Here is a 16,727-nt window from a genome sequence, read left to right as displayed (position 1 = left end):
TCTATTCTCTTAAGAATGTTGAAATAATGACGTTTTAATAGAAATGATCTTAAGAAGACGACCGTGTAATTTAATGACTTACTACCGCTGAACTATTAGAAGAAAAAGAAAAGGGAACACCGAGTGGTGCAAGATCCATTATTTGTCGTTTCTATATAATTCCGAGTATACGCGTAGTAGCTGTCCCATTGCCGATTGTGGGTGCGTCCGACGCTTGCGAGTGAAACACGGGCTACGAATGTGAACGATTCTTTGGTGACTGGTGGTTCAAGAGGTGAGAGACCATGAGAAGTTGGAGGGGGACAACGGGGCCTCGCCCGGTGAACGGCTATAAATTGCCGGCAAGTGCTTCGGACCCAACCAGTCTTGATCGGAACACTAAGACCCTTTTTTTTAGCTATTCCTCTTGGAGGATACTTTGCTTTCACTTGGAATCTGTAACGATGAAGCTCATCGCACTCTTCTGCCTTACCGTTGCGGTCGTTCTCGCCGCCTCCGAAGACGAAAAAAAGGAGCCAGAACGGCCCAAAACCTTCAGAAGACTTATACCGGCCGATGTTCTTCGTGGTGAGTTCTCAGCATCGATTTTAACCTTTTTCACGTTGGATCTCAGCCGAACGGAACGTGATAATCTTTAGAATGTATCACTTTTTCTTTTTTATAATTTATTAACGTTGATCGTCTTTGCAAATGTTTCAAATGTACATGTGTGTAACAGACACTCTCTCCATTCTCCACATAGACGTATGTACATACATATATACGTACGTATCGAAACGATAACCAGTTATTATCTTTCGTTTCTTTGCTTTTGTAATCTCAATATTGTCTATTATATAAATTATGTTCATGTAAGTATCTTATGGATGGTTAATGGCATGAATGAAACATTAAAATCGAAGAAACATGGAAAGAGTTGTGTAATTATCGAACGTTCGCCGATATTGATCGTTATGTATAAAATAATGGGAACAGAATTAGGTACTTGATTGATTCTGTCTGTCTATCTATCGTCCTTCGTGTCGAAATCCAGTCGTACGAAATTCGTTCGATTGATGATTATTTTTTCATCGCGGAAAAAAACAGGGTCGACCCAGTCAGAGCCGATGTTGTTCGGTGAAAGGCAGCATTTATTAAGGTCGTTTGTATGTTCGTAAATAGGGAAGCCCGGAACGTCAGTCGATGAATCTTGCTTTCAGAAAAAGAGAAAGATTTTTGATACATAAATTAATCACACCTCGAGAAGAAAGAACTAGATAGTCTTTTTCGTAAACAGTATGCCAGATTAAAAGATACATGCAAAGTAGGACGATCTTGAGTTTTATTTTAAAACTACTGATATGCATCTGATATTCGTCTAGAGTAGTTTAACGAGTTCAAGTGTCGGAAAGAGAAACTCCGAAACATCGAGATTTAATGTCTTGATGGTATCTTCGATGACTCGAGAACTTTCCAAAATCATTCTTCGTTATATGTAAGCGAAAAATCCTTATTTTTTTTTTTTTTACGATATTATTAACGATCCACGTACTTCATTACAAGGCGCATTAATCAATGAAAAATATTGCTTTACCGTAATTAAATTAATTATTTATGGCTTATAGCGATAGAATAATAATTACAATCGATCCATCGAGAACTTCCTTTTAATTAGAAATCGTCACGCTCATGATTACCGATGAGAGATATTAATATTAATAAAAAAAAGTAAAAAGAAAAAAAAAGAACATTATAAATCAATCGTAGTGATGCGTACACTGAAATAATCAAATAATGCATATTGTGGATTTTATAATTAAGTATGGGTAAAATTATGGGGAGGAAACATACCTTTAAGACAATGCAGCCTTGATATGCCGTATGTTTTACGTTTATTCGTAATTATGTCATATGGAAGAATGATGCATAAATTCACATCTCATTGTTTCCAAGTTTCGATATGACCTTCCGACGTTTTTAAAACTATGCCATACATATAAGTGCATTTCTGTAAGACAGAAAGTACAAGAAAAGAATGGCTCGGTATCTATACGAGTAAAAGGTTCGTCAAGCAGCGAATCAGAAAGTGCAAATGAAAGCGACGTCTCGATTTCTTCGAATCGCAAAAGGTCTTCGCCTGTCTCTGTCCCACGGCATTCCGAATCGCCACATCAGCTTTGCGATAGTCACCCTGCAGGACCATGCTGTTATACGCTTACTCACGAGTCGATACTGGTAATGTAGACTTCTTAGTGCGTATACGAAAAGAAAGACAGGAAACTATATCCGCGCCAAGAACGTAAGTTCACGAGAAAGTATATTGATATAACTATCGCTTCTCTATCTTCCTGTAGCAATCTCGACAATTTTTTAATTTCGTTTTCCTCGAGATATCTCGTATACGCTTTTGAATTGAACGTGTACAACGTTCGAATGTTCTTTTATAAGAACTTTGATATTTTAAGGATCTCCTGGTTAATCCTTGATCATTATATAAAATTGATCATATAATACCGAAGGTGTGAATATGCTTTTCAAGAAACTCTTTTAGTATCTAGAAAAACGATATTTAGCTTTAACTCACTTTTAACGCATAACTTCTAATTGGTACGGCCTCGATACTCGTTATGCGTTGCTCTAGTCCCAGATTCCCAGGAATACTTGAATTACCGACAATGACCTCGTTACTCCTATTAACCAATGGCGTACTTAAGTTCAGGGATAGCGCGTATTTTAGATCTTTTAAGTGGCGCTCCATTAGCATAACCCTTTATGGCAATTTTCCTTCGAAAGTGGTATGGTATCTAGACTTACGTAAACAAACGGTAGTCGTAGGAAAGTGTGATCGCAAGCCTACTATCATAAGATCTATTACAGAATCTTAAGGCTACGATCGCTGCACATACTAATTACCGTCTTGCGTTTATTCTCCTTCGATTTGCAATATCGTGACATATATTCTCGTTGCGTCTTATTGTTTATTACGTTATGTCCGAGTCCAAAGAGTACAATTTTTAAATTGTTGAAAAAAGAAAATCAGGTCATCGTCCGATCCTATATACGATATTTTTCTCGAGGACAATGAACGTTTTAACTCGGCGACGAATATAACGGTACTACGAGAAAGAGAACCGCCGAACAGTTATTTTAGAATAAGACCAAAGAAGAATGACCAATATTTCACGTTCTTATATTAAAGTCACTTAAATTTACAATAAGATTTTTTTTTTAGAAGCGTATTGTTACATGAAAGTAGATACAAAGATGAAATTTAGGTAGTACGAGTTCAACAGTTAACTGGATCCATTCGTTTCTCGCTTACAATGGACGCTCAAAATACATATATACAACATATGCCAACAAGAAAGCGAGAAATTAGAGATGCGAGTATACTCTTAGGGTATTCACTTTCTTCTCGCTCTGCCAGAGAAACTGCATCAGAGAACCTGCTCTTAAATGCATGCTCGGATCGTATGAAACGGCAACAAGTCGTTGGTCTTTCACAGATTCAGATTCGAGAAGATTTAAACATGTTCTTTTTTTTTTTTTTAATGAAAGTAACAAAGAAAGTAAAAAGAAAAAGAATATCGTAAAATATACGCTCAATTTTTCATATTATAATTTTAATAATAAAATTATCACACAATTAAATCAAGTTGGGAAATACGTTTTGATAATCGTACATACCTATGTATAAATAAATACGATTCTATTCGAAAGCAAGGTCTTCTACATGTTATATCTGTACATTGGAGATGTATAAATGCATTCTATCTCAGCATCCAAGAGGTATGTCGATATATCTGTATCACCGTTTCGCATAAGATTTACGTTGGCGTTAAATGTTTCACATCTAAGACCTTCGTTTTATGGATAGCGTTGGGATAAGTAGAGCGAGCCGATTATTTAGGTAAAGTCGATATGCCATTACGTAGTTCGTATGTACATAATTGTACAAACGATGATTCAAAGTCTAAAGCTTAGACTCTAAGGCGTTGACGGCACATCGTCGTTATTGCCATTGTCGTTGATATTATCATTGTCATCGTTGTAGCTCTTGCATAAACGGTATTCCGGTGTGTGACAGTGAAAGTGTTTCTCCTTGAAGTTTCTACTGTGATCATTGTCGATGAAACTTCAAGTTATGCATACAATAGATGAAGGTACTCGATGACAATAGAATTATACCTACAATTCGTCTCAGGCGTGTAATTCGAGAAGATACGAATGACTCATCTTCGGAAAAAATTAGATAATGATTGTTTTCGTGAGAGTTATCCGACAATTTGAATTTATGTAAATTCATCGATTGATGAAGAAATATACGATAAATATTGAAATTCTTTGATTAATCGCGTTCCCTTTATTATTTTTCCAGATTTCCCTGGCATGTGCTTCGCTTCAACCAGATGCGCTACCATTGAACCAAACAAAACTTGGGAGCTTTCACCGTTCTGTGGTAGATCCACTTGCATAGCCGCTGACGACAATTCTGGTCGCCTTTTCGAACTGGTAGAAGATTGCGGACCTTTACCAAAGGCCAATCCAAAATGCAAACTTTCCGATAAAACCAACAAAACGGCCAGCTTCCCAGATTGCTGTCCGATTTTCGAATGCGAGGAGGGCGCTAAACTGGAATACCCTGAGATTCCAACTTTGCCACCACCGACGGAAATCTTCGAAATTGAAAAAATAACGGAAACGTCAACGGCGAAAGCTTAATGCATTACGCTTCCTATTTTTGTCCCTTTTTTTTCCTCTTCTCGATTATCTTATTCGAAAGCGAATAACACTTTTAAGCTCTCTCAATCACGCCCGATTTCTAATTAGTATCGCATCATATCCTGATCATGGCGAAATAGATCGTAATAGTGCCGTGAATAATTGGCCCCTGGCAACTGGTTAACAACTTGAATCATTAATTTTACTTGCAAATGTATACGAAATGTTACTTTCACTTCGATTCCGGGTTATAAAACTATCGATCAAAACTCGGTGCATCCGAGGAACCTTTAGACACTTTCGTCTAAATATCAGAGGACAGCAAGATCGTTAAAATTTTTCTTGATACATGCTCAATGATTATCTGCGCTACGCTTTTGCTGGTTCGTCATGGTTTAAACATAATGGTTCGCACTTAATGCTCCTTGAACGAGAATTTCGCCAAGCTTGCATTTGTCGATCCTAATTTCCTTAGCAACATATGCGTTTTCACGATTGCAACTTTCTCACGTTATTTCTGCACATCACGATTGCGAAATTAAAATACGATCTTTTCGCATTATTATCGTCCTTATGTTTATGACGTGCACTTCTCCTAATATAATTAATGCGATCCCGCTAATTTTCGTACTTTATGCCAGTGATATTGTATAAACGAACTTGCATATGCATTGTAAATGTGTGTGATCCTAAGTATACTATAAAATAATAAATTAATATCTATTTAAAAAAAAAGAAATTATTGTTTTCATTTTTTCCTCGTGTCTTCCAAAACAATTTTTAATTATGTGAAAGGGACCAATATTTCCTTTTTACAGATATATATATATATAATTTAATTATTTCATAGTAATAATATAATAAACTGTTTATTCATATTTTTATAATAAATTCAATTAATTTTTAAATATTTATTAATTTTCTTTTCTTCCGCTCGTTAATATTACATGTTTTCTGATATGTATTCTCGATTTTCTAATACAAAACTCGCGCGTTAATGGAAAGAGTAAAACATAACCTATAAAAACGAAAGTGCTCTTAGCGCTAGTTACTAGGTCTTTTCATGACGTCAAATGTTACATCTTTTATTACGAATATCCCTAATATTTGTAACTAGTGTTTTGTGTGTGGGCGTTATATTTACTTGCAGTTTTGTTAGATTATTTTCATTGTATGTATTAAAAATATAGTGCTCATCTATGAACTTTTCCTAATTTATATCACAAAGTAACTTCCTTTACCACTTTACCCACTTTCGTCGATGTTGCTACGTCGACAGAAACAGATTAAAAGAAGCGATGCGAACTGTCATTACCAGCATGTGGTAGCTAAAGCGATTAATATTTTTAAAACATTTACATATAAACGTTTACACTGTTTGTTATGTGTAAATCTTAATTAAATAAATTAATTTTTACGTAAATCATTTTTAAAATGTCAGAGAGCTCGATAATATGGCTCTCCTTAGTTATGCTAGGTGGTTCGTATTTGGCCGGTTTTTTGCCATTAATTATGAATTTGTCAGAGGTAAGAGTATTTGTCAATTAAAATCGTTCAAATTACTATATCTATGATGATTTATAAGATCACAATTATACAACCAAACCTATTGATTGGATATTCTTTAATATGTATCAGAATCATGTATTATGAAGTATCAACTTATTTTTAGGATAAGTTGCAATTAGTATCTGTACTTGGAGCTGGGCTTCTTGTTGGAACTGCATTAGCTGTAATAATACCTGAAGGTATAAGAGCGTTGTTTACAGCTCCTGCTGGTAGTGATCACCAACAAAACGATAGTAAGCTGTTACATAAATTTATACTTTCAAAATATAATAGTATTCTAAAAACATTTAAAGATTATATACTTGTGTTATGTGTTTTATAGGTGATCTACATTCTTTGATAGGAATTAGCTTAGTACTTGGTTTTGTATTTATGCTTTTGGTCGATCAATGTACAAGAAGAGGCGGAGGAAAGGAGAAAAGTTTCACTGCTACGTTAGGCCTTGTTGTTCATGCAGCTGCAGATGGAGTAGCATTGGGTGCTGCAGCAACAACTTCGCAAGCTGATGTTGAAGTTATAGTATTCCTAGCAATCATGCTACATAAAGTAAGAGCAAAGTAAATTGTACAAAAATAGGTTTATGTATAATGAAATATTTTCTATGACAGGCACCTGCTGCATTTGGCCTAGTATCTTTTTTACTTCACGAAGGCGTGGAAAAAAAGAAAATAGGAAAACATTTATTAGTATTTTCTCTTTCTGCACCCTGTCTTGCGCTTTTAACATATTTTGGTATTGGAAAAGTAAGTTTGAAAATTATTTTTTAATATGCTTTTTCATTGCCATGCCAGTACATGCATTTATCTTTTTTGTATATTTTAGGAAGGCAAGGAAACGCTTAGTAATGTCAATGCAACAGGAGTAGCACTGTTGTTCAGTGCAGGAACTTTTCTATATGTAGCTACTGTACATGTTTTACCAGAATTAATGACCAGAGAAGTTAATTATTCTCGTCTACCAACAACAGAAACAACAACAACAAATGTCTCTGGTCTTAGATTTAAAGAAATATTAGTACTAGTAATTGGTTCATTTTTACCATCACTACTTACAACTGGACATCAACATTGACACAGAGCTCATATTTTATACTATATCAGTTCCACTCATTGTGCTCATACATTCTTATAATTTAATTTTTTATACAGATGAAAACGAAAATTTCTTGAGAGGTGTATGACTACAGCACTCTTTGTTATTAAATGATATGTATATAACATTATTCAAACTTGAAATTGAAAGAAACTCTAGATACTATCATAAAAAAATATTATTTAAAGATTGAAAACAAAAGTTTTCTATTATTTCAATATTTCTATACATCATAATGATAACCTATTTCTTATTCAAAGTTTAATGAATACAGGGATATCATTTAGTATGGATATTGGGAATAGTAAAGAATTTTTTATTTAAAATATATTGTTACTGCATTATAAGTAATGCACAACACAATAGAATTTTGTATGATAAACTATTTCAGAAAAGACGATTATACATATGGATATTAATTTCTGTTGATAATATTGATAAAATAACCTTATTAAAATTTCTATGTGATATATATTTGATTAGAAAGATACATTTATTTTATAATTATGTTTTAGATAGTAATTTTTATTATGTTTAACGCATACAATGGAATTAGTGTATTTTCCGCAATTAAAGATAACACATTAAATCTTGAAAACCACACGAATATGAAAACAATATTTTAAACTGTTTTAAAGATAATATGTGTATCTTGACGTATAAAGAATTTTTTTATTCACACATGCAATTGTCATCGCATACGATCTATAGTAAACTAAATAATGAACAAATAATTGTAAACATACATTTCAAATTATATTTTTAAGAATAATAAATTATTAAGATCATTTTTCTATATCAAATGACATTCAATGTATTTTATGTATTTTTATTTATATTTATTTTTTTTAATTATTTTATATCTTTTCATTTGTTTCAAATAATTCTGAACTTGTAAAAACAAAGATCTGAATCTTATATAAATCATTCTCGAAGAGGTGGATAGATCGTGTGTGAACAGTCTGATCAAATAATAGGGTATTTAATCCTTCATATAAATTATTATACATATTGGTGTTATATGAATCATAAAAGTTGGCAAAAATGTCTCGTGAAGATGGTATTTATCGAGATGTTCATATTGTATTTTATTTGAATTTATGGAAATTATTGGTTTTCAATAATGTCAATCAGTATTGCCAACATTAAGAAAAAAGAAGAAATAATGGGAAAAATAGTAGTAGACGAATCATAAGATATCTCACGTTACATAGATATAGTGACATAAATATAGTGTGGGCATTTGCCTAGTAACGTAGATGTTGATACGTTTTGATATATTATTATTTTTGTTAATGTACACGTTAAGTGTTTATTAATGTTCTTTAACGAAATCAAATCTTTCGTTTAAATATAATTTATTTTAAATGCTTAGAAAGTCCTTCTCTTATAACTGAAATACGTAAATAAGCAGCAAGAATGGAAATATAGTAATGTGTTGTATTTTTAAGATGAATATACATAACCTATTTCGTGTGTGACTATAAAATTATAAACTTCACGTATTGTTGCATTGAAATGTAATCATGTTACTGTTCATTTTAAATTTATAGTTCATAATACGTCACGTTTCATATTGCAAAATAAATTCTTGGTTTCATAACCTATTCGTTATAATTCGTATGTCTTATACTATTGAACGATTTAACCAGAATGAATGGAGCAGTATTGGATGTTTCAAATGAGAATTTAAAGTCAATAAAAGAGTATCAGCAAATACTTCTAAATCAAGCACTTACACAGGTATCAATACGAATGAATTAGTTAATATATTTATTTTATTCCTTAGTAGTTCTATAATATAACTCTATGATTTTATTAAAATATTCATACTTCTTTATATGGTGATTTATTTTTAATATTATATTAATAATTATAATTATATTTAATAATTTAATATTACAGGGAATTCAGAGAAATGAAGAACAGTTCAAGGTATGGAGTGAATATAAAAAAAGGCATAAAAAAGTTATAGAAGCACTTGAGAAATTACCTTTAGAAGTAACAATTAATTGTATGGTACCTATTGGTAAACGTGCATTTATGAAAGGAAAATTAATACACACTAATGAGATTCTGGCTTGTCTTGGAGATAACTACTTTGCAAAGTATAGTGCTGCTCAGGCAATTGCTCTATGCAATCGTAGAATTGAATGTATGGATACACATTACACAGAGTATTTTATTTGTAACATTTATAATAGTCTTATTTTCTTTCAGCTGCCAATGAGGTATTGAAAAATTTGGAGAGGGAAAGAAATTTATACGAGATGAGACAATTTATCCCACAAGAATTTGATGTTTTTGGTGAGAAAGAAAGGACAGATTTAGTAGAACATTGGGATGAGAAGAAACTAGATGATTGGAGAGGTGACTATTAGAAAAAATAATATTAGTTTACCCAAAGTAATATTAGTATATTGAAGTTGTATTTGTTTATAGCTGAACATAGACAACGAGAAAAAGAGTATCACAAAAAACTTTCTGAATTAAGGAAGAAAGAAAAGACTGATATTCAAACTGAAGAAGATCTCTTTGAAAGATTAGATGAATTGGAACTTCAAGAAGAATTAGCAGATGAAATAAACAGGTCTCTATTTTATTAGTTTTCTTTATACCATAATAATTGTAAGTTCTGATATTTCTTGCATATTTAGTTATTTTTTTATTTCTAATATTTGATAGATTAGAAGAAGAACGTGAAAAGTTTTATGGAGAAGAATTACAAGAAGGAGAAGTATATTATGAATCAGATGAAGAAGAAAGTTCGAACGACGAACATTCTTTAGAAGAAATAGAAAAAGAATTGAACAAATTGAAAGAGATTCGAATGGGCAAAAATGCAAATGAACAATCAACGGAAAGCAGCATGCTCAATACTACTGTACATACAGAAAAGGAAATACCTAGTAGTAATTTAAAGAAAACTGAAGAAGTAGAAAAAACTTTATTAAAAACTACTAGCGAGGTTTCCTGTACTAATTACGATGAAGATAAAACACTTAAAATTACTAAATCAAAAAGTATGAGTAACATAAGTAACGATGAAATAAAATTAAAGGAGAAAAGAAGAGTATCGTTTGTAGAGCCAGATTTTTCGACGTACAATGACGATAGTAAAATAGTTTCTATTAAAAATCAGGAGGAACAATGCACAGAATTATCGAGTGACGATATAGATGATTCAGAAAATGATAGTGATATTATTCGAATTGAATTTAAACATACAGACAATAATTTATATATACCAGAGTTCACGGAAAATAAAATAACGTCTCCAAGAGATATATATAAAATGTTTTCTAAACCAAAATCTATTTTGAAAAGATCACCCAACGATGTTATGCCACCACAAAATACTTCTTTACCTACATATAGTTCAGAAGAAGAAGAAGAGGAGGATGAAGGCATTAAACCTTCCGCGTATAATTTTGTAAGTACATATTTCTTTTGCATATTCAATTATTTCGTCAAAGGATATAACATTTATATTAATTTGATTGTTCTAGATTGTAAAGGACATTTGCGAGAAGGAATTAGCAACCTCTAAGAAGAAGAACGTCGAGAACACAGAGGACAAGAAACTAGTCAGTAGATTTAGGATGGAACGTTCCACGTTAAAAAAATAAAATAAATATATCGATCGCTGCATAATTGAATCCTTGTTTATTTTCTTAATTTCACGTTATTAATTAATTAGACGGTAATGCTGACACATTCTAATTGCTATACATACCTATGTCGAATAATTGAGAGCTAACTAAATAATAAGCCTTGTCGTTTAATCCATTTTAATGAGCCATTTAGAATAGGTTCATGCTCGACAAGGTCATCGAATTTCTCACCTATTTATTTATTCGCGTGGTGTAGCATAAAGGACAAAGGGCTTATGTAACATAGCACTCGGAATGCAAACGAGTCGAGGAATACCGTGATTAGAAGTACGATTAGTGTAACGATCTTTATCTCGTGACAACGATTAAAAGCTTCGCAAGTTCGATTCGTACGTGAGAACCTTGATTTTTTAACAGATTTTTCGCAAAAAAAAGTTCTCTTTTTCTCTCTCTCTCTTTTTCTTTCTTTTTCTAATTATCTCTCATAAATTTATTCAATCTTAAGATCACCGATAAAACAAAGACTACAAAATTACTTGGCGCAAAATGCATGTCATAATATAATAGAAGTTCATTGACGTTAATCTTTTCGTGCACTAATATCTTTGTTAAATCGTTTTTTCGCATTACGATAAGAAAAACGATGACATTAGAAAGGGGATATCTTTCGTTTTTTATTTTTTGTCATGCAATATACCATCGTGCGAAAAATAGACGGCCTAGATAATAAGGATGACAAGTGAGGTCGCGAGCAATCGTCTTCGTATTAATTAGAAAGAATAGAATAAACAAGAAATAAAAAAAGAAAAAGAAATAGAAAATGTATTTGGAGCGAATCGAAAATGATTGAGGTGTATAACAATTAAAGTTGTTCACGTCATGCATATTTACGTCTATGTACGGATACGTAATTATGTAGGTACATAATTATTTTTGTAGAGGATACTCGCGGTCAATGAGGTAATTCTATATTGTCGTACTGCCTCTTGTTTTGAAACAGAATTTAATTAGAACATATGTTAAAACGTCAAGGTATCTTTCGAAGCAAGGACCAAATTTAAGTGTAATTGAATCTCTTAATTTAATTTTGAATTTCATCCTTTTCAAAGGTAAATTTCAAAGGTAAATGAAAAATGAAAGGATTCGGATCCTTTGATCAATCGATCTTTTTTTAGCTTCTCAGTTCGTTGACTTCCATTAATCTGTATTTGAACAAAAGTAATGCAATTTGTGTTGGAGACTTATTCCAGTCGCGTCAATTTTAAAATTGTCAAGAAAATACGATGAATTTGATCTCAATTGTTTGAAGAAAATCGAACAGAAGGATTGTCATTTGTGTTTGTCATTTGTGTACGTATGTGTGTGTGAAAGGAGGAGTGAGAGAGATAGGAGACATGCGCTCTACGTGCGTTTCCCTTTCTTGTTGCAACGGCTCTCCGTAGGGTAGCAGCCAGTTTTCATCCCTCAGTTCAACGCCGCGTGCGAGCGTGACACGATGAGAGACTACGGTTCATTTCTTCACGCTTTTTTCTAACTAAAATTACTAACTCTCGGTGTCACGTTTTTCTCGCTTTCCCTTTTTCCGTGCTCTTTTCCAATCACCGAACTTGTAGAAAGGAAAAAGAGACACGATGACATTCGATCTAATTTATGACTTCTATTCGTAGTTTTACGATAAGGTTTAAAATAATCTACTGTTTCTTCATCCTCTCTTCCTACATATTTCTATCGTTTTAATTGTACTTATCTTGCTTCTTGAAAAGAAAAAAAAAAATCGAGCAAAGTACCGAAATCGTAATCGGCGCAAAGAAAAAGACAAGAGAATGGAAGATAGAATCGGTATCGATGAATCTCCATTGAAATTGCGAGCGTGAAAGTGACTGGTTTTTTTTTTTGAACGCTCCTTATCCCTATCTATTCAACTTCTCTTTTTCTCTCACTTATCTATGTCTTTCAAGGTGACGAAGATCGCAGAAAATCGATGAACTATGCGTTCGGTCGATCGACCGACTCTCGATAAGAAAATTCGATTCTCGTAAATAACGTACGTTCCACGGAGATTTTTTTTCTTCATATCGATTAAACACCGCAAAGAAGGCCTCCTCTGTCTTCCAGGGTGACACGAAGGGAATCAGTCATGTCGATGTCGTTGTCACTTGCGAGATCGAGAAAGACAGGCACGTTTTTGCGATCGTCCAAGTGGAAGGTGCAGTGCCTTGTGGCGTTGGAATTTCGTTCGAAGGGATAAGAGGAGGAAAGGGTAGAAGGAAAAGAAAAACTAGCTAAACTCTTTCACGTTTGCGTCCGACGACGACGAAGAAGAATACAAATCGCAAAGAAGATTTGCAAAGATATATTGCTCTTGTCAAAAATTACTAGTGCCAATTGTGGTGATAGTGGTCACACCATGACGTGATTTATCACGAGAAAGGATCCTCGGAATAAAGGGGAAAAAGAAGGAGAAAGTTCCTGATGATCGAAAAGAAGAAGGGATCGGTCTAACGATGAGTGTCAGTAAATTTCGTTACGCTCTTGTTCTGCTCGCGTTTACGCACGAATTTTTGTTAATAACCAGCAAGAGGGAATCAACGGAGATCGAGATGTCCAAGGAGTATTTGCATCATCAACAGAGTCATCGGCAACGAACCTTTGCCATGGATCGACTGATGGATAAGAGCTCGCGAGAAGAGGATTCGACAAACGCGAAGAATTACGTGGTTTTCGTCGAAACACCGACCAATGAGAAGGCACGAGGTGTAACCTCGGAATTGGCCAGTAAGGAAATTGAGAAAGAATTGGAGACGAATATCGAGAAACCGCAAACGACTCAAATCAGACATGGCAGATCTCGTAGTCATTTCGTTAGGCAAATCAAACTCGAAGATCTGGAGTCGTTGCGCGTTAGGACGAAAAGAATACACATTTCTTCGAATTTTACCGATACGGAGAACGAGAAGGTGCTTGAAGATTCGAATTATTCGAGGAGATACGAGTCAAGGGAAGGAAGGGAAGGTAAAGGGGATGATACGACAAAGAAGGATCGATGGTCTTACGGTACCCCAGAGACGTGGACCGAGTCAACGAGACAGTTGAACGAGCTAATTCGTAAAGTCTTTCGACAGCACGCTGACGTAGCTCGTGTGGAGCATCGCGAGAAAGAAGATATCTTGGTGAACAAGTTTAAAAAAATTTCTCGATCGGATAAGCATCGAATCGAGGATCCGTTCGATTCGACGGAGAATTCGATCATCGCTTACGGCCGTGTTCTACACTCTTCTACGATCGATGAAGACTCCTCGAAGATAGATCCTAGCGAAAACGATTTCGACGGTGTGTCTATCGAGGATTTCGATAAGTTCGTTATTCGTCAAGTCGTTGAAAACAGTTCGATAAGTAGAATCAATGATTACGAGGATATAGAGGAGAGTACAACCTCAGACGTTGAGATAGATAATCTTTCCACGAAACGACATCTCGAGAAGGAATCCGTCCAAGTCGACATTGTCACGAGGTTTCTTCGTATAATCGAGAATCAACATTTACTTGGGGAAAACTGTACCGCCGGTACTGATCTCAATCTCGGCGAAGGTGTCGTCGACCGTTACGCTCAAGAAAGGTTTCGGCTCGAGGCAAATCTCGCGGTAAATCGGGCCAACATGCTCACCAGGTTATGGAAATATGCACCTGAGGTGATGCTTTCCTCGGAATATCTTCTACATGCAAGCGTGCTTTCAATGGTCGAGTTCGATGAAGATATCTTTGCCGCCGGTAACTGTTACGACAAGCTTCAGTACAAAGATCACTGGCTCTATTGTCCCTTTGCTCATCGGCTTCAGGATCAGGAGGGTGTTTTAGTAAAGGACTTAGCGATCGAGTATAAGTACTTGAGCAACAGCAGCGAGTGGTTTTACATTGCCAGGAAGAACGCCGAGAGGGTTATTGCCAGTAACAACCAATTTAGCCGAGGTGAGTGTACGTCCTAGTATTCTTGTAGCGGACAATAGATCGGTTCACTTGGAGTCTATGCTTCTATAACGATCTCCTGTTCATCGTTTTTGTCTCTTTCTTTCTATCTCTCTCTCTCTCTCTCTCTCTCCCCCTCTCTTTCTCTCTCTCCCTCTTTCTTACTTTTGTTGGCAGAGTACGCCTGTATATCGGAATTATGCGGATCACTTGATTTAGAAATGAAGAGAGAGAGAGAGAGAGAGAGAGAGAGAGAGAGAAAGAGAGAGAGAGAGAGAGATAAGAGGGTGGATATGCGAATGTTAGGAGAATGGAGAATCTCAATGGTTTTTGTTATCTATATATAACTCCGACTTTTACATAAAATTTATAAGATCGGAAGAATATGAGTAGTAATGGCTCGTTTAGGTCCGTATAAGTATTATTTTATTACTTTCTATCTGTGATATTTTTTTCTTTTCCTTTATTATTATTATTATTATTTTTTTTTTTTTTTTATCTAAAATCGTTTCCCTCATCCGTTAAACTTTGCGTGACACATGGTGCTTGGCACAAAAGTTAAAACGATTTATGCGTAGCCACGCGTCGTTCAAAATATTCATTTTCGTCCTTCAAAATTCAATAGGGCCACAAAATTCATGTTCCCTAGAATATAAAATATGCCAGGTCGTTGTAATTGACGACAATTAATTTTACAATTAATCCAGTTAAATTGGTACGTGTGGTATCAGTAGGCGTTTCCACTTGTTACGTCGTAAATCGCTTTAATAGCCATAATAAGACAGACCGTATGAGGGTATTATCCCTTTATGCTCTAATGATGAATAAAACGTAGCAATAATTAAAGCAGATTTTACAAAAGGATCGATTTTGTTCTAGCCTTTCTTTTTTATTCGAGAAATCGAAATTAGCTTTATAATATTTTTTCCAACTATTTTCGTTTGCGAACGTACGTGTAGTAAGATCAATACAAGTGTACAAGAGATTTTTATTTTTTGTGATGGTCTAATTATGAAGCCAATTGACCTGAGAATAAGTCGTCGATTAATCGACTCATCGATATGCGCAGAATTATTGATATGCTTTTTAATCTTTACATATTCAAAGAAAAAACTCTGTTTTTTCGTATTATGTACGATCGATCACTGTACTTGTTTTTTCCAATTTTCCTTCTTTCAACCAGGAATTAATTTCAAGCAGGGAATTTTCATTTTCCGTTTTAATTTTTCCGGATTTTCCAATTCCACGTTAAAGAAAGAGTTTATTGATTTGAAAAATTCTTTGCAATCGTATCTAATTAAGGAGATTTATAAAGAGCATCAAAATATTAATAATGCATAGCGGATGTAGTTTAAATGAAATTTTATTGCATATAAATCGAAGATACGATCGAGCTTTTGTTTCTTCTTTTGAATATATACTTATTGTAATAATTGATTGTTTCGAAGTGTCAAGCGAATACGATAATAAATTAGATTAATTTAATTTAATAAATTAATATATTATATATATGTATATTCATACATTGACCTATATTATTTAATTATCCATTTTATCCATGAATGGATTATTCGTGAAAATAATGGTTTCGCAATCATCGGTTTTACAATCAGTTCCTTATTAGACCTAAGAATTAAAAGTTTCGCAGTGAAGAAAGTTTTACAAAGATTTATTCATCCATCGACCAGAACATGAAAAAAAAAAATCGTAAATTTTACTGGCATTGCATATAATCTGATTTATCGACTTTATTTTTGCTTTTGCTTTATACACGTCGAAGTAAGAAAT

The 16,727-nt window shown here is 33.9% G+C and overlaps 3 protein-coding genes across 4 annotated transcripts in view; all 3 read left to right on the top strand.

Annotated features, from left to right (window-relative positions):
• The first annotated feature begins 349 nt into the window (after positions 1–349).
• LOC122632215 lies at positions 350–5,436 on the top strand. 2 transcript variants are annotated; one of them, XM_043818775.1, is made up of 2 exons: positions 350–567; positions 4,358–5,436. In XM_043818775.1, the coding sequence occupies exons 1-2, from the start codon at positions 444–446 to the stop codon at positions 4,699–4,701; spliced, it is 468 nt and encodes a 155-aa protein (XP_043674710.1). In that variant the 5' UTR covers positions 350–443; the 3' UTR covers positions 4,702–5,436. The 2 variants fall into 2 exon arrangements, with proteins under 2 accessions (XP_043674710.1, XP_043674712.1); XM_043818777.1 differs by lacking the exon at positions 350–567 and adding an exon at positions 3,971–4,142.
• Positions 5,437–5,806: 370 nt separating this feature from the next.
• LOC122632728 (zinc transporter ZIP9) lies at positions 5,807–7,972 on the top strand. The gene is made up of 5 exons (XM_043819904.1): positions 5,807–6,228; positions 6,374–6,503; positions 6,593–6,816; positions 6,879–7,013; positions 7,093–7,972. Exons 1-5 carry the CDS (start codon positions 6,136–6,138, stop codon positions 7,339–7,341), a joined length of 831 nt encoding a protein of 276 aa, XP_043675839.1. The 5' UTR covers positions 5,807–6,135; the 3' UTR covers positions 7,342–7,972.
• Positions 7,973–8,624: 652 nt separating this feature from the next.
• LOC122632360 overlaps positions 8,625–16,727 on the top strand; it is an 88,409-nt gene continuing 80,306 nt past the window's right edge. The window contains exons 1-7 of the mRNA XM_043819069.1: positions 8,625–9,105; positions 9,268–9,517; positions 9,583–9,732; positions 9,805–9,952; positions 10,048–10,795; positions 10,872–10,988; positions 13,388–14,942. Coding sequence (XP_043675004.1) covers positions 9,016–9,105; positions 9,268–9,517; positions 9,583–9,732; positions 9,805–9,952; positions 10,048–10,795; positions 10,872–10,988; positions 13,388–14,942 — 3,058 coding nt within the window. The 5' untranslated portion in view covers positions 8,625–9,015. The remainder of the gene's footprint in view (positions 9,106–9,267; positions 9,518–9,582; positions 9,733–9,804; positions 9,953–10,047; positions 10,796–10,871; positions 10,989–13,387; positions 14,943–16,727) is intronic.

Source organism: Vespula pensylvanica, chromosome 10, assembly GCF_014466175.1.
Source record: "Vespula pensylvanica isolate Volc-1 chromosome 10, ASM1446617v1, whole genome shotgun sequence".
Taxonomy (NCBI): domain Eukaryota; kingdom Metazoa; phylum Arthropoda; class Insecta; order Hymenoptera; family Vespidae; genus Vespula; species Vespula pensylvanica.
The sequence above is the reverse complement of the archived record's forward strand: the minus strand, read 5'-3'. Positions and strand labels throughout refer to the sequence as shown.